Source organism: Pistacia vera, unplaced genomic scaffold, assembly GCF_008641045.1.
Source record: "Pistacia vera cultivar Batoury unplaced genomic scaffold, PisVer_v2 Contig7, whole genome shotgun sequence".
In the NCBI taxonomy this organism is placed as follows: domain Eukaryota; kingdom Viridiplantae; phylum Streptophyta; class Magnoliopsida; order Sapindales; family Anacardiaceae; genus Pistacia; species Pistacia vera.
The window spans coordinates 607,720-629,456 of NW_022196556.1; the positions used below are offsets into that span (position 1 = coordinate 607,720).

A 21,737-nucleotide genomic window follows, 5' to 3' on the forward strand; every position below is an offset into this window, starting at 1 on the left:
GAAAGAAAAAAACAGGTGAATTTAACTATTAACATCCTTGGAAAATTTAACAATTAAAATTTAAATATAGAGTGAAAGTAATGCCTTTAAGGTTAAATTAATTAGGTTAATTACTTTCTCACCACTTTAAGACTTCAACAAATTAAAGTAATTGACTTGAAAATTGGGGGTACTTTCATATATCTTTATAGAAAACATGTTATTATCTTGTGTAAAATTTGCTCGAGCTTTATTTCTAAAAAAAATGAAATGATCAACATAAAAACATATTTATTTATAATATTTTTGTTAAATTGATTAGATAAAATAGCCACTAATTGATTCGAAAGTCTACAACCTTCATTATGAGATATGTGTATCACATGAAATAAGACTAGCAGTATGTATAACTTTTAAAAAAAATTATTTAGATAAACTCATTAAATTTAAATTTTATGAAGTATAAAATTTACATAAATCTTTAATTTTAAAATTTTAAAAACATATAAAAAACCGTTAGGGGAAAAAACATGATTTGAGAAAATAAAAATATGTTTTATATGTACGTTTTAGAGAAAATATAGAAATTCCTCGCAACTATTTTCCATTATGAACAAAAGTCCCATCTATATATATTCTAATTTTTAGTTTATTTTATTTCTGTGAAGAATACTAATTGGGAAACCAGTTCCATATCAAGACTTGGAATAAGTGAAAATTAGTAATAAATTAAAGAGATCATTATAATCTATTTTATTTATTAAAAAATAGTGGTTACTATTTAAAAAAAAAAGATTATTTTTAAGAAAAAAAAATGTCACACAATATAGAGAAATAGAAATTAGAGAATCAAGAACACAATCTCACAACATAAGAATTAAGTGGAAATTCCAAAACTGGAAAAGAACAACCGTCGTTGCCGAAGACAACTTAAGAAAATTCATCATGTGAAAAAGATTACAATCACTCACACTTCCAGTAAACTTTCCCTCACCCAAAAACAAAAAGAATAATTTCACACAAGAGAATAATTACACCCAAGAGAATTTTCCACGCAAATCCTCTAACTCAAAGCTTAACATAAAACTTTTTAATTTTCTTCTCTTTTGGATACTCTACTCTTTTTTCTTTGGGATACATAAAACTCTAACCAATACACACTATTTATAGCCTTCAAGAGTGAATTATAGCCATACATTTCACTTGGCCAAATCTCCATCAATTATTTAAAGTATTTGAGTTAACTCACTTTTTGGACCGTACTTAGGCTTTGATAATGGGTTTAATCCAACAATATTTTTAATTAGCCAATATGTGCAATTTGCACAACAATTATAACGGATATTGTGACAATTGCATAATAATATCACATCATTTGATACAAGTAGTTTGTCACTATAAATAAAGAAGTATTAATAGATTTATATTACTTCCCTCACCAACAATTACTTCATTAGAAATTGTTCTTCCAGAATGAGTCAACTAAAAAACAATTAAAAAAAAAACTAGAAATGTAATAATATATTAAAATATTTACTCCACTTATAATTTTCTAAATGGGTTGAGCCACTAAGAATCAAGTAATTGCGTTTTGATTATGGGAATAAAAAGGAAAGAAAAAATAGCAAAAAATAAAAAATAAAAAAATCAAAGATTGATAATATATTCCCTTATTGAAGACAGGGTCAACTGTTGTTGACAGAAATGAACGTCCATAAGGTTGATTTAACTAGGTTAATTACGTTCTCATTACTTTTAGATTTCAACCAAAAAAAAAAAAAAAAACTTGGAAAATTAGGTTACTATAGTACAACTTTATAACAACGTGGAAGGTAAATATTGATATGCGAACATGCAATAATGATATGCATATATGCCCCTGCATGCATTATTAGGAACATATGATAGTAATTAAGCATGAAGTTAAATTTATTCACAATAATTGTCGAGGCACCAAACTTAAATTTATCCGTATGCCCAAGTAAATTCTTGGATCTAACTAGGGATGTAGCCAGACTTTTTAGTGAGTGGGTTCAAAATATTTAAGTTGATAAATTTACAATAAAATTTTGTGAGGCTAATATGAATTCTAAGTATAGTCAAAATTGTAACTATTATAAAATATAATGCTTTTTTTTTTTTTTCTCCAAAGTTTTAGTGGATTCAGTATGAATTTAAGTAAGGTTAAAATTGTAAATTTCATAAAATATAAAGACTTTTTTTTTTTTTTTTAAAATTTTTGTAAAAAGTTGAGTAGATTCAATAGAATAGTCAAGAAAACCTGTTAACTCATTTGACCAAGAAAGGAAGTTTTTCTAGCAGTGCTATGTACCTGGATCTAACATTAGCATAAAGTGATTAAATCGTATGCTCCACCTTCAAAGATAAGCTAGTAGTATTTATAAACAAAACTACTGTCAGCTTTTATTAATTAGATTAGTGCAAATTTTCAACTATCTTCGAGGGGAAAAAAAATATTCTTTAATGTTTCTAGGAAGGAGCTCAATAATTCTAGTATGTATTTTTTCAACACTAGATTAAGGTATTTTAGTTCCAACTAAATTATATATAAAACCCCTTCATATTAATATTTCGGCTGATCGAGTATGGAATTCAATTAAGATGTTATTAAATGAACATAGATAATATTTAAAAAAATGACTTTTTTATTTAGATAGCGAGGGAATTGTAGAACTACACTTGTTTCAAATCTAACTTTTAGATTAGACCTATTATTATAAGGATCTAATTAACCAAATTAGAATTGGATTAGGATAAAAAATCAAACAAGATAATCCATTTGGTAAGACATTTACAAGTCTTAAAGTATCTAGAGGTGGGTATCTGGCAATGTCGCCTTCCTACTTTGGCATAAGGCACTCTATGAACCTTTAAATAAGAACAGCAATCAACTCACATAAGGCACTCTATGAACCTTTCTATGTTGAAGTTTATCTTTGTTTCAAAAATGTCCCTCATTTGTGATTTTAATAATAGTGACATTGTAATTAAAAATAAATATATAAAATGGAGATGGTGATGGAGGCTGGTGAAGAAATAAATGAGAACCAAAATTGTTTCGTATCTTTCCCACGATTAAGTAGGAAAATGACAATACAGCTAGCTATTATCATCAAAAAGCTTATGCAAGGTCTTTGCACACATTTAGGAATCACTGAATTTTCTCCGATGATTCTAAAAGGGTGTTTGGTTAAGGAAAAGGTGCAGTCTATTACACGACCAAGTTTTAAATAGATTGAAACACCATATTATGTTTATGCAAATATTTGTCCAAAAATAATAGCAATTATCAGATTTCGTGGATGCAAATCAAGAGATCATATACTAGGGATTAATTAAATAACACTTAAGAAAATAGAAATTAACCCCTTAAAAATAAACAATCGAATGCATTTTAAAAGATATTTAAACACAGATCTTAAAGTATCTGTGGATATTTATCTTTCTACTTAAATTTAAAACCCTAAAATCTCAAAGAAGCACTTTATGATATTTTCTTTATTGAAAATTTATCTTTTGTTTCTTTAACCCTAAGTAATATTAATAGTATTATAATTAAAATAAAAATAAAAATAAAATAAAGTAAAGAAATGGGTTCAAATTAATCAACTCTTTCCGGCAAAATTGATGATGACTACTAGTACTTTTTATAGTCAAAATTGTATCTTATTTTCCTTACAATTGAGTAGGAATATGACATAACAACTACTAGCTTAAGCTTTACGACAGAGTTTACAAACTTTTAAGAATTGTCGTGAACAAAATGAAATAGTAATAAAGTAGCTAGCTTAATTTTCTAGGTCTTTTCGTTAGAAAAAGTCTTAATTTTTATTTGTGTTGGAATGGACAAAGCTAGTTAGGTAAATGTTTTCTCTCATTATGCTCCTTTAGGTTGGATTAAGGTTAATATTGATGGGTTATTGAAAGGTGTTATGATAAAAAAACATAAATCAACCTGTAACAATCACGCAATAATCAAAGAAACAGGCACACAAACACCAAGATTTACTATGGTTCACTTGCTCAATATTTGAGTAAGTTACGTCTACGTTGAGCTTCGGAAATGGGAAGCTCGCTACACTACTATTAATAACGAATCAACAATTTCGGCCTTATTCGAGAACACGCTCAAGGTCCCCCTCTTGCTCCTTATGAAATACTACCCGTAACCTGACCCTAGAGAGACTCTAACCCTTGGAATCCTTAGAATAAGAGCTATCTCACTCTTCATTGAATGATTAACACAAATCACTCAAGAATCATTCAAGTTACAATCGATTTCAGAACAAATTTGGGGTGAACTAAAATTTTCTGCCCCTTTTATATCGTTGACCCATAGAACGAACACTAGCCGTCGGATTTATGTTGAAGCAATGGTCAGGATTTGACTTAAGTTTAAACCAAAACGACAGCACTCCACTAATCTCCAATACGGTGATGTTTCAATCATTCACTTCAACAAAAGGTAATCATGGTTTATCTGCTTGTGGAGGTATTTTTAGAGATCATCAAGGCTCTTCTTGTGGTCGTTCTTGTTTCGCCATGAGATTGGGTATTTTTCGATTTTGTTTTTGCTTGATATCATATATCTCATACATTTTCCTTTAAGTTTCATTACGTCCCCTCTGTTAGGTGTAATCCTTTTTTCTTTTAATTCGATAAAATTTCCTTGTTATGTTGAGGTTTCTTAATTTTTTTTTTTTTTTTTTTCTCTAACAGGTCAAAGTCTTCTTTATTTCAACAATATATATATTAACTGAAACAAGGGAAATGTTTACCCTTTCCCTTTAACTTTGTCTAGAGGTTTTAAGTAAATTATTGGGTTAAAGCCAAAATAATTAAGTTTATTAAGCCATTTCACACATATTACAAGGAATAACATCATGTAGTTTTATATAATTTTTGTTTGGGCGAAAAATCTTATAGTAATTAGAAATTAGAAGGAAGTGTATTAGAAATTATTCACCTGACTTTCATACAGTCATATTGTCGTTTTACCAACAAATTAACTAAGACTCATTTGCGTCACCATCTAATTAGTAATTATTGATTAAAATATAACATTGTTGTTGTCTATAAATACTGAGCTTCAAACAGTACTCGTCATTTCTCAATCCTTTCTTGCCTCTCTTTCTTGAGTTGTTAATTACATTGCTCCTATATATATTTCATTTTGACAATGGCAAAAATCGTTCCTGCTAAGTCCTCCCAAGTTGGAATTGTGGTAGTTTTTGTAGCTATCATATTTCTTATGATGTCTATTTAGTTGGCTTCTGCAGCCTCTGAATTTGATGACACACTCCCACTACTTAAATTCGGTCAGTAATTGCTATCAATTTTCTTTTATTAACCAACATACTAGCTTAAGAGAATTTGTGTAGGAGGAAAACTAAGTCACTGATAATTCAACCTCGATCTCTTTTCTCCTCTCTTGCATTTCCAAACGCGACCTCTAATTTCGTATCAAGATGGAATAGCCCAAGTACTACAATAAAGCTTTGTGAAATTATCATTTCACTCATATATATTGATATTATAATAATTAACCATGTTTTCAACATATGGTGCACGCATGCAGCAAGGTGGCTTTGTCCGACTTATCCGGCGATGCAGAAGGCTCCCAAGCTGCCATGGTCACCATATAGCAAAGCCCTCAATGATGAGAAGCCGTAAGTGAGATGAGATATTGTGAGGTCTTAGTAAAATTATTCTTTATTCAATTGCTGCTGAGATATCATTCGGTTCTAGCTCAACAAATTGTGTCGCCAAGAATAAGTTGAGAGACTAGTCGTTCAAAATATGTTTATGGTAATACTGAGTTTGAGAGTCATGTTTTATGGATTTATGTTCATGTATTGTGTACTTTTAATTAAACAAGAGATATGCCAAGTTATTCTTGGTTTGACGAGTGATGACTGTCTTTATAATTTATATGAATACTTTCTTTTCTGTTAGTGTTCCTTTTGGCCGTATCATACTAAAAACAGAACTTTATATCATCCGGCATTTGATCGAATTAAAGATACTTTTTGCAAATTATCATTCAGAAACTCATTAAGCTCAAATTTTAGATTAAAGCCGCCAGATAAGGGATTTGACTATTCCATAACATAAATATAGAAAACGGGAAAAATAAATAAATAAATAAATAACTCTTTCAAGTGTGAATTCTTATTGTTGCCCATTGATTCCAGCTTTCAAATAAACAAGCTAGGCACACCGTAAACATGCAATTGAGTAGCGTCAGTTACAAATAAGACTGAATCTTTATTAACAAGTCAACAAGGAAGCAATCAGTCAATTAATAGATAATACTTTCTATCAACACCCCTTTGGTTACGCTTGCAAGTTCTGATTTTGAATTTGCAATTTATGAAACCACATGTGGAAACTTATAGATTCACCAAACCTTAGGTGGGTAAATGTCCTTTACTCTTTTCAAATTAGAAATGGCCCTTTAAGCCCATGCATTTATTGTATGGGATCATTTACACTACAAGAATAACATTACCCCTAATGCCTTTGCATTTTTCATTGTTTTGCTTGGGGCATCTAACATCAAATTTGTAATATGTTATCAATATGGCATATTCCTTTTTACTATCTTTATTTTATAAGTCTATTGTTCAAAGTTATAAGTTTACGGATTAATTTTATAAGTCCACTATTATCATTACTATTCTATCAATACAAAGAAAAATATAAGTCTAGAAATTAGCTTTGACATGGAAAATTGTAGGCACTGTGATTGGTAGAAATTAGCTTTTAAATCAGCTGGAAATTAGCTTTAACTTATCCTCAAACCGAAATGCTGCATATAGAAAATTTAAGCTGTATAATTATATTTTCTTTGTAGAATTTTCGTTCTTAATAGAGCTGAATTATATTTTCTTTGTTAATAATTTTTTTTTTTTTTTGGCTGTTATGTTTATTTAACTCAAAAATCAAGTGAAGCAGTACAATATTATAATAAGGATGACTCAATCAAGAATTTAATACCAATAAACGCCAAATTCTGTCCGTTAAATAAAATAACTATATATTTTATGATCATGGGTAAAATTTTCCATTTTGCCTTTTAGTTTTGTTGTTATAATATGCACATGGTAAAGCCCACCACCACCCAAGGCTTTCTAATACATGGATAATTTGGAGTCCGTTTGGTTTGTTATTTTGGAAATAGTATTGGGTAGTTGAATAGGGTGATTATTACAAGGTAAAATTTAGAAATTAACAAAAAGCCTCATAGGTTTGCTAATTTAACTAAACACCCCAATATATAAAATTTTTGAAAAATTACAAAAACACTCCCACTCACCTACAGTGCCAGATTCCGGCCACTACTGTCAGAATCTGGCCGGAAAATGGCTTTACGACACAAACCTGTCGGATCTGGCCGGTCGTGCATAGATCTGGCCTTTTTCGGCCAGATCTGGTCGTCGACGGCCGCAAAAGGCCAGATCTGGCCATTAGCGACGGCCAAAGATATGGTCGTCGCTGACGGCTAAGTCGGTGAATTACAGACCAATTCCTATCGTTTCTACGTCATTGTGACAGATTCCGGCTATCACCGATGGTGGTTGTCGAAATCTAGCAACTATGGGTGGATAGGGGTGTTTTTGTTAATTTTTAAACTTTTTTCTGGGGGTGTTTAATTAAATTAATAAACTTAAGGGGTCTAAAATAATTAAATATAATATAATAGTATTTCCTAAATAATTAAATAAACAATTATTTTGGGAATAAGATCGGGAATAGGGTATAAAATAATAAACCAAACAGACCCTTGATAATTTGAAATGTCCTACGCGCATGCATTTACTGTATCGTGTCATTTACAGTAATACAATAATGTCACCCCTAATAATGACTTAGCATTTTTCTTTACTTTGATACGGATCTTTAACATCAAATTTTGTAATATGTTACCCAATATGACATGTTCCATTTTGTGATTTGTATTTTAGAATTATATTGTTCCATGTTATAAGTTTATGGATTAATATTATGTACCAGCCTACTGTTGCTGTTGTTATATATGATATCAATACAAAGAAAAATGATCCCATGATTCCATATATAATTTGACAGCCCGTGAAAATTAGACTACAAATCAGCTTTTACGTGGAAATTTGTGGGCACTGTGATTTGTAGAAAAATTGGCAGGAAATCAGCTTTTAATGCATTTCAGGTCCTCCACAAATACTTCCAACTTATCCTCAAATTAACAAAAAGGACCTATCTACCTACTTCCAAGATCCAATTTTCTTATTAAAGTCCAATTCTTCAGTTATTACATATCCTTGTTGAATTTTGATTTGGCTTAGATGCTTGACTCCTTTTGCAGTACGTCTTGGAAGGTTTAGAGACTTGATTTATTTTGCAAAACGTCTTGGAAGGGTAAACTTTGTAAACCCACCAGATTAGCAAGGTTATATATCCTTGTCGGAGTTCATTACTTGGTGGAATTTTGATTTCGATGCTTGACTTCTTTTGCAGAATTTTTTGGAAGGTTCAGAGGCTTGATTTATTCTGCAAAACGTCTTGGGAGGGAGAACTTTATAAACCCGCCAGCTTAGCAAATCATATATCCTTGTTGAATTTTGGTTTAGATGCTTGACTCCTTTTGCAAAACGTCTTGGAAGGTTTAGAGGCTTGATTTATTTTGTAAAACGTTTTTTAAGGGTGAACTTTGTAAACCCACCAGATTAGCAAGGTTATATATCCTTGTCGGAGTTCATTACTTGGTGGAATTTTGATTTCGATGCTTGACTTCTTTTGCAGAACGTATTGGAAGGTTCAGAGGCTTGATTTATTCTGCAAAACGTCTTGGGAGGGAGAACTTTATAAACCCGCCAGCTTAGCAAATCATATATCCTTGTTGAATTTTGGTTTAGATGCTTGACTCCTTTTGCAAAACGTCTTGGAAGGTTTAGAGGCTTGAGTTATTTTGCAAAACGTGTTTTAAGGGTGAACTTTGTAAACCCACCAGATTAGCAAGGTTATATATCCTTGTCGGAGTGCATTACTTGGTGGAATTTTGATTTCGATGCTTGACTTCTTTTGCAGAACGTATTGGAAGGTCTAGAGGCTTGATTTATTTTGCAAAACGTCTTGGGAGGGAGAACTTTATAAACCCACCAGCTTAGCAAATCATATATCTTTGTTGAATTTTGGTTTGGATGCTTGACTTCTTTTGCAAAACGTCATTGAAGGTTAAGAGGCTTGATTTATTTTGCAAAACGTCTTGGAAGGGTGAACTTTATAAACCCACCAGAATAGCAAAATTATTATTATATATCCTTGTCGGAGTGCATTACTTGGTGGAATTTTGGTTTAGATGCTTGACCTCTTTTTTGTGAGTGGGGCCAAACGTCTTGGAAGTGGTAAATTAGAGAGGTAGTGGTAAGAGAGATGGGGACAAATTCAAGTTGGGGCTTTGGAAATAATCATGTTGTTAATTGTTTCTTCTTTTTTGTCATTTACTATGTTCTTTATTTAATCTATGTCCTTTACTATGGAATTTAAGTCAATTAATTGTTTGCTTCTCTACATAGTTGATGGTTTGTAATCCTGGGTTTGGAAACAGTTGTTTCAAGTTTGGGATTCTAGTTTAGCTCCCGCACACCAACTGTTCAATCAATTGCCATTATAATTATGGGGCTCAAGAGTAGGTATTAAGTTTAATTAGTTTATATTTAATACTGTGGAAATTCTTGGTATATATTAAATTATTTTCAAAGTCATTCCTCTGATGTACAATAACAATATCATTGTGGTTAATTTAAACACAACGTGAATGGCAACTTGATTTAAATGCGAACTGAAACAAGAAAAGATTTTCATGGTATATATGCTTGAAGAGTAGAACTTTTCTTTTCCATTTAATCTTTAACACTTAATTTAATCAGTATGTATTTAATGATGCGCACATTCATGGTATATATATAACCTTGCTAATGTTTAGCTCTGTTTCCTCTGTTTTGGTCTATGTTCATTACTTATCTCTGTCAGTTACTATTTATTGAGGTGATAAACGTTTCTCAACTTAATCTAAGTTAAAAAGGATTTTCTTGTTTGCAACATTTTCTTGCCCTTTGGAAACGATTTTTGAATATGATATATGAACAAGACTTACACTAGCTGCCATGGTGACTTGTAGAAAGAAGCTGAGTCAACTGACTATAGCTTGATTGCTTGTCCAGGGAAACAAATGAGAACCACCCAACACCTCCGGAAGAGGTAAGAGAAAATTCTTCTAAAAAAAACTGAGTCAACAGTCACTCTACTTTTCTCACTGCTAAAGACTGTTTGTGCATCGTGAGCCATAAACAAGACTTATTGCCCATCTCGTACTATTATACTGCTAGCGAATGAAAGTCTGGGTAAGTTTATAAGTCTTGGTCTTCTCAATATAGAAGACGTATGAGAACAATAGCGTGAGCCCAAATATCAATTAATAAAAATAATAATGTTCAAATTTTCTTGACCCTTTCAAGTTTAATTCATATAAATTTAATAATGTTCAAATTCACCGTATATATTTAAAATGAGGAGAGGATGAACATTAAAGAAGCAGTAATCAGACTCTTCAAAAAATAGAGTAACATTTCTAGCAAATATGGTAACAGCAAGAGATAGAAAGCTATAAAATTTAAGTTAATTTCTTTTCTCTTTTCATTGATAATTATTCTACATTGCTCTTCTTTAACTCTGGTTTGGCCTATGATCTTTATTCAATCTCTTTCATTTACTAGTTTACTGCTATGCTAACTTTCCAACTCAGTATCTAATTTGAAAAAGATTTTTTAAACAAGACATTCCCAGTTGTCAATGCCGGGGCAACTTGTTTGGAATATTTCTTGCCCTTCGGAAACGATTTTTGACCATGATATATCTATAAGACGTACCCTAGCTGCCAGGGCAACTTTTAGACAGTAACTTAGTCAACTGACTAAACCTTGACTTGTTGTTAATGAGAACCACCCAAAACACTGAAGAGATAAGAGATTATTGTGCTCAAAGACTATTAGTGCCCTCTTATTGTGACTATTTCATCACTGCCAAAGACTATTTGTGCAACTTGCTGTGATGAAAAAAACTTACTGTCACATTTCATATTACTAGTTAATGAAGTTCTAGGCCAATTTATAAGTTCTGGGTCCACTCAACTCAGTGAAAGTATTTTGGTGAAAAACTGTTGTTTCAAGTTTGGGATTCTAGCTTAGCTCCCGCACACCCAAATGGTCAATGATTTGTCGCACTTATGGTATTTCCAAATATTTAATAATGTGCACATTCATGGTATATACATAAACTTGCTCATGTTTTGGCTCTGTTTTCCTCTGTTTTGGTATATGTTTTTTACTCAATCTCTGTCATTTACTATTTTATTGAGGTAATTAAGGTTTCTCAACTTAATATCTAAATTGAAAAACATTCATAAATATGATACCTAAAGAAAGACATACCCAGCTGCTACATGAAAAGGACTTACACTAGCTGCCAGGGCTTGTAGAAAGAGGCTCAGTCAACTGACCTGTAGAAAGACCACTTAAACAGTGAAGAGATAAGAGATTATTCTACTCAAAGGAAACTTCAAACAAAATACAAGTCAATAGTCTTCCATCAATCCAAATTAAGGCCCTGTTATGGTCACTGGTCACTCAACTTTTGTCACTGCTAAAGAATATTTGTGCCTCTCGTTGTTTCATCATCTTAGCCATAAAAAAGATTTATTATCACATCTCATATTACTAGCAAATGGAAGTCTTGGTAAGATGGTAATTCTCACATCTCATATTTATAAGTCTTAGTCCTCTCAATTTTATAAACATGCGAACCTATATACTAATTAATATAAAAAGTTAATAATTATAATCCCTTTAGGTTTGATTGAATAACAAATATCACCCTGAGATTTCTGAAATAATAGAAATCCCCTTGTGTTAGGTATTAGGTGTTAAAATATATGGTAAGATGGTAATTCGATAAATATTCATCAACTCATAAAAGTATATGTTCAAAACCGGGCATACTAACAATAGGGAGAGTTTTGTAATTTCAAATCTTTCAGTATGATTTATGTTATTATATCAGGTCTCAAGGGGCCTGTGTCTTTAACTCCATAGTAAAAGTAATGATGTTCAAGAGTAAGTATTAAGACAGATGGGGACACATTGAAGTTGGGTTTTGGAAATAATAATCTCGTTGTTTATTTATAAGTATCAGTCTTCTGCAATTGTACATGTCACCAAGCCCACACTAAAACTACGCAACATTCTAATCTCCCCCCCACATGGAGAGAAACCTTTCCCTTTGCTTTGTCTTAGTTTTCTTAGTTCCTTTTTCAACACTTTCCTTTGTTAATGCGGAAGTAACCGACATTTCCACAGACAAACAAGCTCTTCTTGCTCTGAAAGCTCGTATAAGCGATGATCCTAGCAATATATTGACCAAAAATTGGTCCACAACTACCTCTGTTTGTAGTTGGACTGGCATCGCTTGTGCGGGCCGTCACCATAGAGTCACGACTTTGAATATTTCTAACTTGGGTCTCACAGGCACCCTTCCTCCTCAACTAGGAAATCTATCTTTCCTTGCAACGCTGGCCATCAGGAACAACAGCTTTTATGGCTCTCTCCCTGAGGAGTTGGCTCACTTACGACGACTGAAAACCCTTCGTTTAAGTCGTAATAGATTATCTGGCGAACTCCCTGAAAGCATTTTTGATAATCTTCCCCATTTGGAATTGCTTTACTTGTCTTATAATATGCTCCAGGGCAAATTACCATCCACTCTATCAAAATGCAAAAAATTACAATGCTTATCCCTGGGTGTCAATTATTTCACAGGAGCCATTCCGAAAGAAATCGGAAACTTGACCCAGCTTAAGTGGATGTATCTTGGCGAAAATAAACTCCAAGGTATGTATAGACATATATGTGTATGTATAGACGAAAGCAATCTTGTTTATAATAATTTTTACAAATTTTCATTTTAAGAAATTTTCTAAACAGCTAAATTGCTATACAACTTTAATTTCACAAAAAAAGTTGATTAATTTTTCTTTTTTTAAGTATTTAAGAGTGTCATCTAATCATTTGTTAACATCATCATACAATGCCTCCGTCAGATCTCAAGAGAAATGAACTATATGACATATTTTATTCTTCGATTCTTTTGCAGGATCCATACCAAAAGATATTGGAAACTTAATTCAACTTAAAATTATGTAATTGGACTTCCTCTTTTTGCAATTGGATTGTCATCCGTTGTGGTGCCCGTCACCATAGAGTCACATTTCTTGATATTTCTTTCTTTAATCTTACAGGCACCATTCCTCCTCAACTGGGAAATCTTTCTTTCCTCACAATTCTAGGCTTCTAGAACAACAGCTTTTATGGCTCTCTTCCTGATGAGTTAGTTCAATTACGCCGTCTTAAATACCTTGATTTCAGTTACAATAACTTCAATTTACAAATCCCATTATTGGGTTTGAATGAAGTCAAATTCTCAAGGACTATCCCTCAGTCCCTTGGCAACTTGTCTTCGTTACAACAACTTTATATTGATTATAATCAGCTTTCAGGTTCCATTCCCACCTTCATCTTCAACATATCTTCACTGCAGTTACTTAGTCTATATCATAACCAACTCTTTGGTTCCTTCCCTTCCATCTTTTTCAACATGCCTTTGTCATTATTTATTGACGTGGGTAATAATGGATTATCCAGTGGACTCCATGAAACTACTTTTGATTATCTTCCTAGTTAGAAAACACTTTTTTTGGATAGAAACATGTTCAGAAGCGAAATACCATCCACTTTATCAAAATGCAGAAGCTTGCAATCCTTATCCTTATCGTACAATTATTTCACAGGAGCCATACCAAAAGAAATTGGAAAATTAACACAGTAGACTCTAAGGCTTATATGCAGAAGTTATTGGCATGCATAATTTTTTTTCTCAATCTCAAATATATAATTCTTTGACCACTATGACTTCTCAAATATTAATTGATTTATTGCGTTTTTTTTTTTAATTTTTGTTAATAATACCATTACTTATATATATATATCTATATGTTGATTTGCGTTTTTTTTTAAATTTTATTAATAATACCGTGCTTATATATATTTATATGTTGATTTTGTAGGAGAAATTCCAGGAGAGTTAGGCAATTGTACGCAATTGGAGAGATTAGATTTATGGAATAATCAGCTTACTGGTACATTTTAAACCGTAACAGCCTAGCCTAGCTGCTACATTTTTCTCAAGGCACATATATGTGTGAAAATTATGAAAGTGCACATTTTTAAAAATTGAACTTTTATTTACCTGAACTTGGTAATGTTAAAAACAATTTTTCATAATTTTCCACACAAGAAAGTTTGATTAAAATTTTATCTATTTAAAATATGATAACCGATTATGGGCACTGTAAACATATCACACTAGATATTTGCTTAAAGAAAAAAAAATCTAGAATACCACAATAATCTCCAAAGTTGATTCAACTTAGAGTTCTGCACCTTCTCAACAATAATCTCCAAGGTATACTATGTATTATCATATATGCAAGTCCAATTATACTCTTCGATATCATCACTTACTAAAGTTATACATGATTGTATCATCTTGAGTAAATTGGTTTCATCTCTATAGACAAAACGATTACTACATTAACTCCCATTTGTTGATTTAAATTAAACAGTTGAAGATTATACTTGATATTTAAAGTGTAATCTTAATTCTTAATTGTGACTACTCTCTCTCTCTCTCTCTCTCTCTCTCTTTGTGTGTGTATTTAATCTTCTTCTGTTAAATTAAATGAGGTTGTAACTGAATTAATTCACAGGAGCCATACCAAAAGAAATCGGAAAGTTGACTCTGCTTGAGCAATTATATCTTTCGAACAATAATCTCCAAGGTATGACTCATGCAATCTTTTTATAAAAAATATAATTAATTATAAAATAAATATATATACAGATACTGGTTACAATATATATATTTAATTAATTGTCAAATATAGTTTACCACTACAATAAAGATATTAATACGAACGTAACAGAAAACATTTGATCCCAACAACTAATGTGCTTAAACATTATAATAAAGAAACTGCAATGCTAGAAAATAGATTAAATGAATGAATTGTAGAAGTCCTATTATGAGTGAATCTTCTCTTTGTTGTAATCCTTATCCCTGTCTTTCAATTATTTCACAGGTGTCATTCCCAAAGAAATCGAAAGTTTGACCCAGCTTAAGGAGATGTATCTTTGCGACAATAAACTCCAAGGTATATATATTTATATATATCTATGTGTATAGATAAAAGCAATCTTGTTTATACAATTTTTTTTTTTTTTTTTAATTTCGTTTTAAGAAATTTTCTAAATAGCTCAATTGCTTGTTTATATTGATTTTGTAGGAGAGATTCCAAAAGAGCTTGGCAATCTGAAAATACTGGAGACATTATCACTCGCAGATAATTTCTTAATGGGAACTGTTCCTTCGCTTATCTTCAACCTTTCTTCTTTGATTTTCATGGACTTTTCAAATAATAGCCTAAGCGGTAGCCTTCCATCCTCCTTATCAAATTGTAAAAATTTGCAAGGCTTATCCCTGTTTTCAATTGTTTCATAGGAACCATTCAGAAAGAAATTGGAAACTTGACTTAGCTTAAAGAGATCTATCTTTGGATACAATAACCTCCAAGCTATTTTATATGAAACTTTGTTTATAAATGTTTTTACAAATTTTCCTTTTACAAATTTTCTGAACAATACAATTGCTTTTTTATATTGATCTTGCAGGAGAAATTCCGAAAGAAATTGGGAATTTGACATTAATCAAGTACCTACTTATTGGTGACAACAAATTGATAGGTACAAGATATACCTCTCTCAAATTTTTTTTGTTATAATAGAATAATTTCATTTTGTCGTAATCCAATTCACTAATTGAACTATCATATTTTTAGGTGAGATACCATATGAAATTGGCAATCTTCATAATCTGGAGGATTTGGAACTTCCATCTAACCAACTAATTGGCCCTGTCTCAGCTGCTATATTGAACATCTCAACAATTAAAACACTTTCATTGTATGACAATCAACTCTCCGAAATTCTTTCATCAACTGCACAGCTTCCAAATCTTAAGGAAATTGTCTTGTGGAGTAATAATTTCAGTGGGTCGTTTCCTCATTTCATCACCAATGCTTCCAAGCTCTCCATGCTAGATATGTCAGACAACTCATTCTCAGGCTTCATTCCTAGTACACTTGGTAATTTAAAAAATCTTGAGATACTAGATGTAAAATCTAATTACTTCACATCTTCTACTCCAGATATGAACTTTCTTTCATCTTTGGCAAATTGCGAGGTTTTAAGAGTTCTAAGATTAGGCAAAAATCCACTAAATAGCATCATTCCAAGTTCAATAGGGAATTTCTCTATTTCTTTGGAATATCTTAACATAAATGATTGCAACATTAGTGGCAACATTCCCAAAGAAATCGGAAAATTAAACGTGATAGAATTACAATTACAAGACAATGAACTGACTGGATCAATTCCAAATACGATCGATGGATTGCAGAATCTCCAACGTTTGTATCTTCAAAATAATAAACTTGAAGGATTCAGCCCAAATAATCTCTGTCAATTAAGTAAATTGGCTGAGTTGCATTTGGGGGGAAACAAGTTCCATGGAACCATACCTACATGCTTAGGTAATCTCACGACACTGAGAAAATTGTATTTAGGTTCAAACAAGTTAACGTCTGTTATACCATCAACTTTGTGGAACCTTGAGGATATCTTGTACTTTGATTTGTCATCAAATTATCTCAATGGATCTCTTCCATCAAACATTGGAAATCTTAAGGTTGCAATAAATATTGATCTGTCGAGGAATCTTTTTTCTGGAAATATTCCAGTTGTTATTGGAAGCCTAGAAAATCTACAATATCTCTCTTTAGGATACAATAGATTAGAAGGCTCAATTCCTACAACATTTGATCACTTGACAAGCATAGAATTCTTGGATTTGTCTAGTAACAAACTCTCAGGGGTTATTCCAAAGTCTTTAGAGAACCTCTTGTCCCTCAAATATCTAAACTTGTCTTTCAACCAATTAAGAGGTGAAATTCCTACAAGAGGATGTTTTGCAAATCTTTCGGGTGACTCATTCATGGGCAATCTTGCATTATGTGGTTTTGATCCCCAACTAAAAGTTCCACCATGCCAAAGTAGCACTCATCGCAAATCAAAAGTTCTCTTATTGATTGTCTTGTCACTAAGCATTGCGGTCACATTAGTTGTGCTAGTTCTTTTATTTGTGTTGCTGAAATGCCGCAAAAAGGACAAAAAGCTACCTAGTAATATCGATATGTCTCCACAAGAAACATGGAGAAGAATTTCTTACCATGAACTTGTGAGAGCAACAGATGGATTCAATGAGCACAACCTACTCGGCAAAGGGAGTTTTGGTTCAGTTTACAAAGGAAGACTTGGTGACGGCACGGAGCTTGCAGTAAAAGTATTCCACCTGCAATTTGAAGAAGCTTTTACTAGTTTTGAAGTTGAATGTGAAGTAATGAGTCGTATTCGTCATCGAAATCTTGTCAAAATCATCACTTGTTGCTCTAGCGATGATTTTAAAGCACTGGTATTGGAGTATCTGCCAAATGGGAGCCTAGACAAATGTTTGTATTCTAACGACAATGTTTTGGACATTTCACAGAGGTTGAATATAATGATTGATGTTGCATCAGCTTTGGAATATCTCCATTTTGGTTATTCATTCTCAATTGTTCATTGTGACTTAAAGCCAAGCAACGTCCTCCTAGACGAAAACATGGTTGCACATTTAAGTGATTTTGGCATCACTAAGCTCTTAGGTGAAGAACAGTCTATGACACAAACACAGACCCTTGCCACCATTGGTTATATGGCTCCAGGTAATCATTTCTAATTTAATTATTTTTTTCATTAAAACGTCGTCTTTGGCATTGTTTCATTTTTCTTACTAGAAGAAAAACAAAATTAATGATTTATAAGTCTAACAATGAAAGTGCATGTGATCACTATCAGAATATGGAAGAGAAGGAAAAATATCTAGAAAAGGAGATGTGTACAGCTATGGTATCATGCTAATGGAAACATTTACAAGGAAGAAGCCAACGGACGAAATATTTACCGAAGATATGAGTTTAAGGAATTGGGTCGGTGAATCATTATGCAGCACATTGATGCAAGTCTTGGACACAAATTTGCTAAGAAGGGATGATGAACATTTCTCTAGCAAGGAGGAATGCATGTCATCTATCTTAAGTTTGGCTATGGAGTGTACAAGAGAGTCACCTGAGGATAGGATGAGCATAAAAGAAGTAGGAACAAGACTCATCAAAATTAGAGTTGAATTTGCAAAAATCGGAACAAGAAGAGGCAAAAGGGTTTTAAATTTACATTAATGTCCTTCTATTGTCATTGATAATAAAGTCTGTTCAGGTGATCAGCCATACCCTTGAACCTTTTTTGGGCTTATGTTATGTTATTTAACTATTGGCTCTTTTGATTTGTAGAGAGAAATGGATGAGCTTGCTGCCAACTGCCCATAAATTGAACGGCCTGAGTTTCAGAGAAGCTATGTGTAAAGATGAAGCAACCTTTAACTTTTTCTAAGCCTATGATGACAAGAAGCACTTGTATTGAGTTTTTGAATTTGATAGACCTTAATGTACTGAGGACAAAGTTTAAGGGGTTTGAAAAGTTTCCCATTTCTAATAAAGATGAATTAATTTTCTTTTATTAAACTTTCTTTTTTTATTTTTGCTAATAAAAATGACTAATCATTTTCAATAAAAGTCCCTCTATATATTATAATCGTTATTGTTTGTTCATTTTGATTTTAACACCGATTAAGCTATCTCACCATGAAAACATAAAAAAAAAAACTATTAAAAGACAAGACTATCTATCAAATTTCTTACTAAATTAATGTACATGGTATAGCCAGTGATGATCTATCACTTCTCAATAAGACGTATGCAATATGATTAAAGCCCACCATTATTGGCCCAAGGCTTTTTAGGACATGGATGGTTTTCAAATTTGAAAAGGCCTATCCATGCATTCATTGTCTATTGTCTTATTTTCAGAAGTCTATTTTTCAACATTATAAGTTTATGTATTATTATTATGTACAAGTCTAATGGTGTTATTATTGTTGTTGTTCTATCAATACAAAGAGAAATGTTCTCATGATTTTATAATTTAACGACCCTTGATAGTAAGACTAGAAATCAGCTTTTACATGAAAATTTGTGGGCACTATGATTTGTAGATAAATCAGCTGAAAATTAGCTTTTAGATGCATTTAGGTCCTCCACAATTGTGTCTAACTTATGCCCAAGCTATATGAAAATATACTTCCAGGGTCCTATTTTCTCATAAATTTGTTAGGGGACACATTTCATTAAGTCCAAAATCATTTCAACATACAATATGTAGATATTTATATAACTATGAAGTTAAACCCACTCAAAAAAGGGCGTAACCAACCCTTAGCCGTCCCTCAAGGTGGTCAACATTTAAAAAATAAAATTTATTAGTCAATTTAAAATAATATATATCATAATAAACTGATTTTAAATTAGTATTAATTTTGAAATTTAAAAAAAAAAAAAATTAGCTCCCTTTTTAATGCAAATTTTACAATATTCATATTAAAATAAATTTCCGATTTGTCCTTCACTGTAATATGTTATCTTCTAATAATAAATATGTGTTTAACATTATCATACAAAAATAGTAAGATTATTCTATTGAGCCCAATTGCCAATCAATTTGGAGACCCAAGCCCACTGCCATTTAATTGAGCCCGACTCCTAAGTACACTTTCTGAGAGTAACCTTATACTGCTCATGTATATTGAGCTCTCTTGCAATTCTTGTGAATTTCCTCTTTTGGGCTTTCTTCGGATTTTCAGAGTTGAGCCCATATAACCCATTTCCTCTTATTACTCATATTGGGCATTTGGGAATAATTTATGGCATGGGTTACGTTATATATGTATATACATTAGTCTTTATCCCCCATCTTTTACCTTAGATAGGGGTATAATAGTATTTAAAATAGCCTTAGATAGGGGTATAATAGTATTTAAAATAGCTCTTATACATATTCAAAAATTTTCGAAAAATTTATATTGTTTTTGAGGTGTTTTTTAAGTTGACAACTTTGTAGATACTAAAACATAAAACAAACTCAGATCTAAAGTAAAATAATGAACATATTAACTACCTTTGGATAGTTTTGCGATTCACTCGAAACTCTTTGATGTATTATTCAAGAGGTCCCAAGTTCGAATCTCCATGACTACTAATAAAGGGTAGCCACTGAAGTCTTATATAACCGTTAACTTTAAGGTCTCAAAGGATTAGTTGAAATAACTTAGATGATTCAAGTTCTAGTTATTTTTTAGTTACATAAATAGTTTTCCATTTAAACAATGAGATTTGTAATAGTTTTCTCAAATATAAAACTTATAAAAGAAACGAGAAGAAGAAAGAAATTAATAAAGAACTCTCTAAATGCAGATTCAACAATAGTTTAGTTTGCTTTTGGGCCTAAAAGGATTAAGATATAAAACATTATAAGTAATTTTGATAATTACCATGAGCTTCAATTTACTTGTAAAATTGTGAATTCTTATAGACTTAAATTTCATTTATTATTTCGTGAACTGTAAATATAAAACTTTGAAATCAAACGATGGAGAAAGAAGAATAATTTTTTTCAATACAATTATATACTCACTTACAATAGAAGATGGGAGCTAAAAGTCATTTCCCGTAACCTTATATATATATAAGAGATTTCCCAACGTCACTGATTTTATTAGTCGGCCCTATTTAAAGGACAAAATTGTAATAAAATTTATAATAAGCGAAACTTAGTAAATGAGTGGGTGTACTTAACAACATTCTTATTTTTGCCTGCTTATGAATTTTACCAACTAATAACTTCTCCAAGGCAAAAACCTTTCTTTTGTGTATAGGTTCCTTATCAGATAGCTAGTGTTTGCCAGTACTTGACAATAATCCTTACAAAAAACATATATTATTAAGATTGAAAGTGAAAACAAGATAGAATTAATTAACGAACCCAATAAATTTGGTAACTCAACTATACCAAAAGGCACATACTCAATTACCTTATTTTACTGATATACCCATTTCTTAATCTTTCTTCAATATATCATGTTGAGCAAATCTGTAAGGGCACATAACATAAAGTTTTATTTCTCATAGGTAAAACATAAATAGGTAATTGACTTAAAGAGCATCATGCTCCAAGTCCTCTTAAAAAGAAAAGAAAAGAAAAGAAAAGGTGAGTCTCCACTGCCATTTTAGATGAAAAGATAAACAAAAGGCAAAATATATAGTTTCTAAACCTTTTCAGAAAATACCGTAACTCAATAAAAAGAGACACAACATAGATACGTAATTCACTTGAAGAGTATACTTTGTTTGTCAATTAAGTGTTTCTTAAAATATCTAGAGAAAATTGCTTGAATTGATTTTCCTTTACCTTGCATATATGATAAAGCCAAAGGCAATTATTGTGGTCATCAAGGAAACAAAATGCGTTCCACTAGAAAAGATATCTCCTGGAGGAAGACAGCTGTTTTAATGTGAACCATTAAAACTAGATAAGTATCAG

General features: G+C 31.6%; 1 protein-coding gene across 1 annotated transcript in view; it reads left to right on the forward strand.

The window, feature by feature from the left end:
- The window catches only part of LOC116114040 (receptor kinase-like protein Xa21), a 43,061-nt gene extending 24,254 nt beyond the window's left edge, over positions 1 to 18,807 (forward strand). Inside the window, exons 2-3 of the mRNA XM_031400193.1 lie at positions 15,989 to 17,971; positions 18,105 to 18,807. Coding sequence (XP_031256053.1) covers positions 15,989 to 17,971; positions 18,105 to 18,484 — 2,363 coding nt within the window. The 3' untranslated portion in view covers positions 18,485 to 18,807. The remainder of the gene's footprint in view (positions 1 to 15,988; positions 17,972 to 18,104) is intronic.
- Positions 18,808 to 21,737: the final 2,930 nt, after the last annotated feature.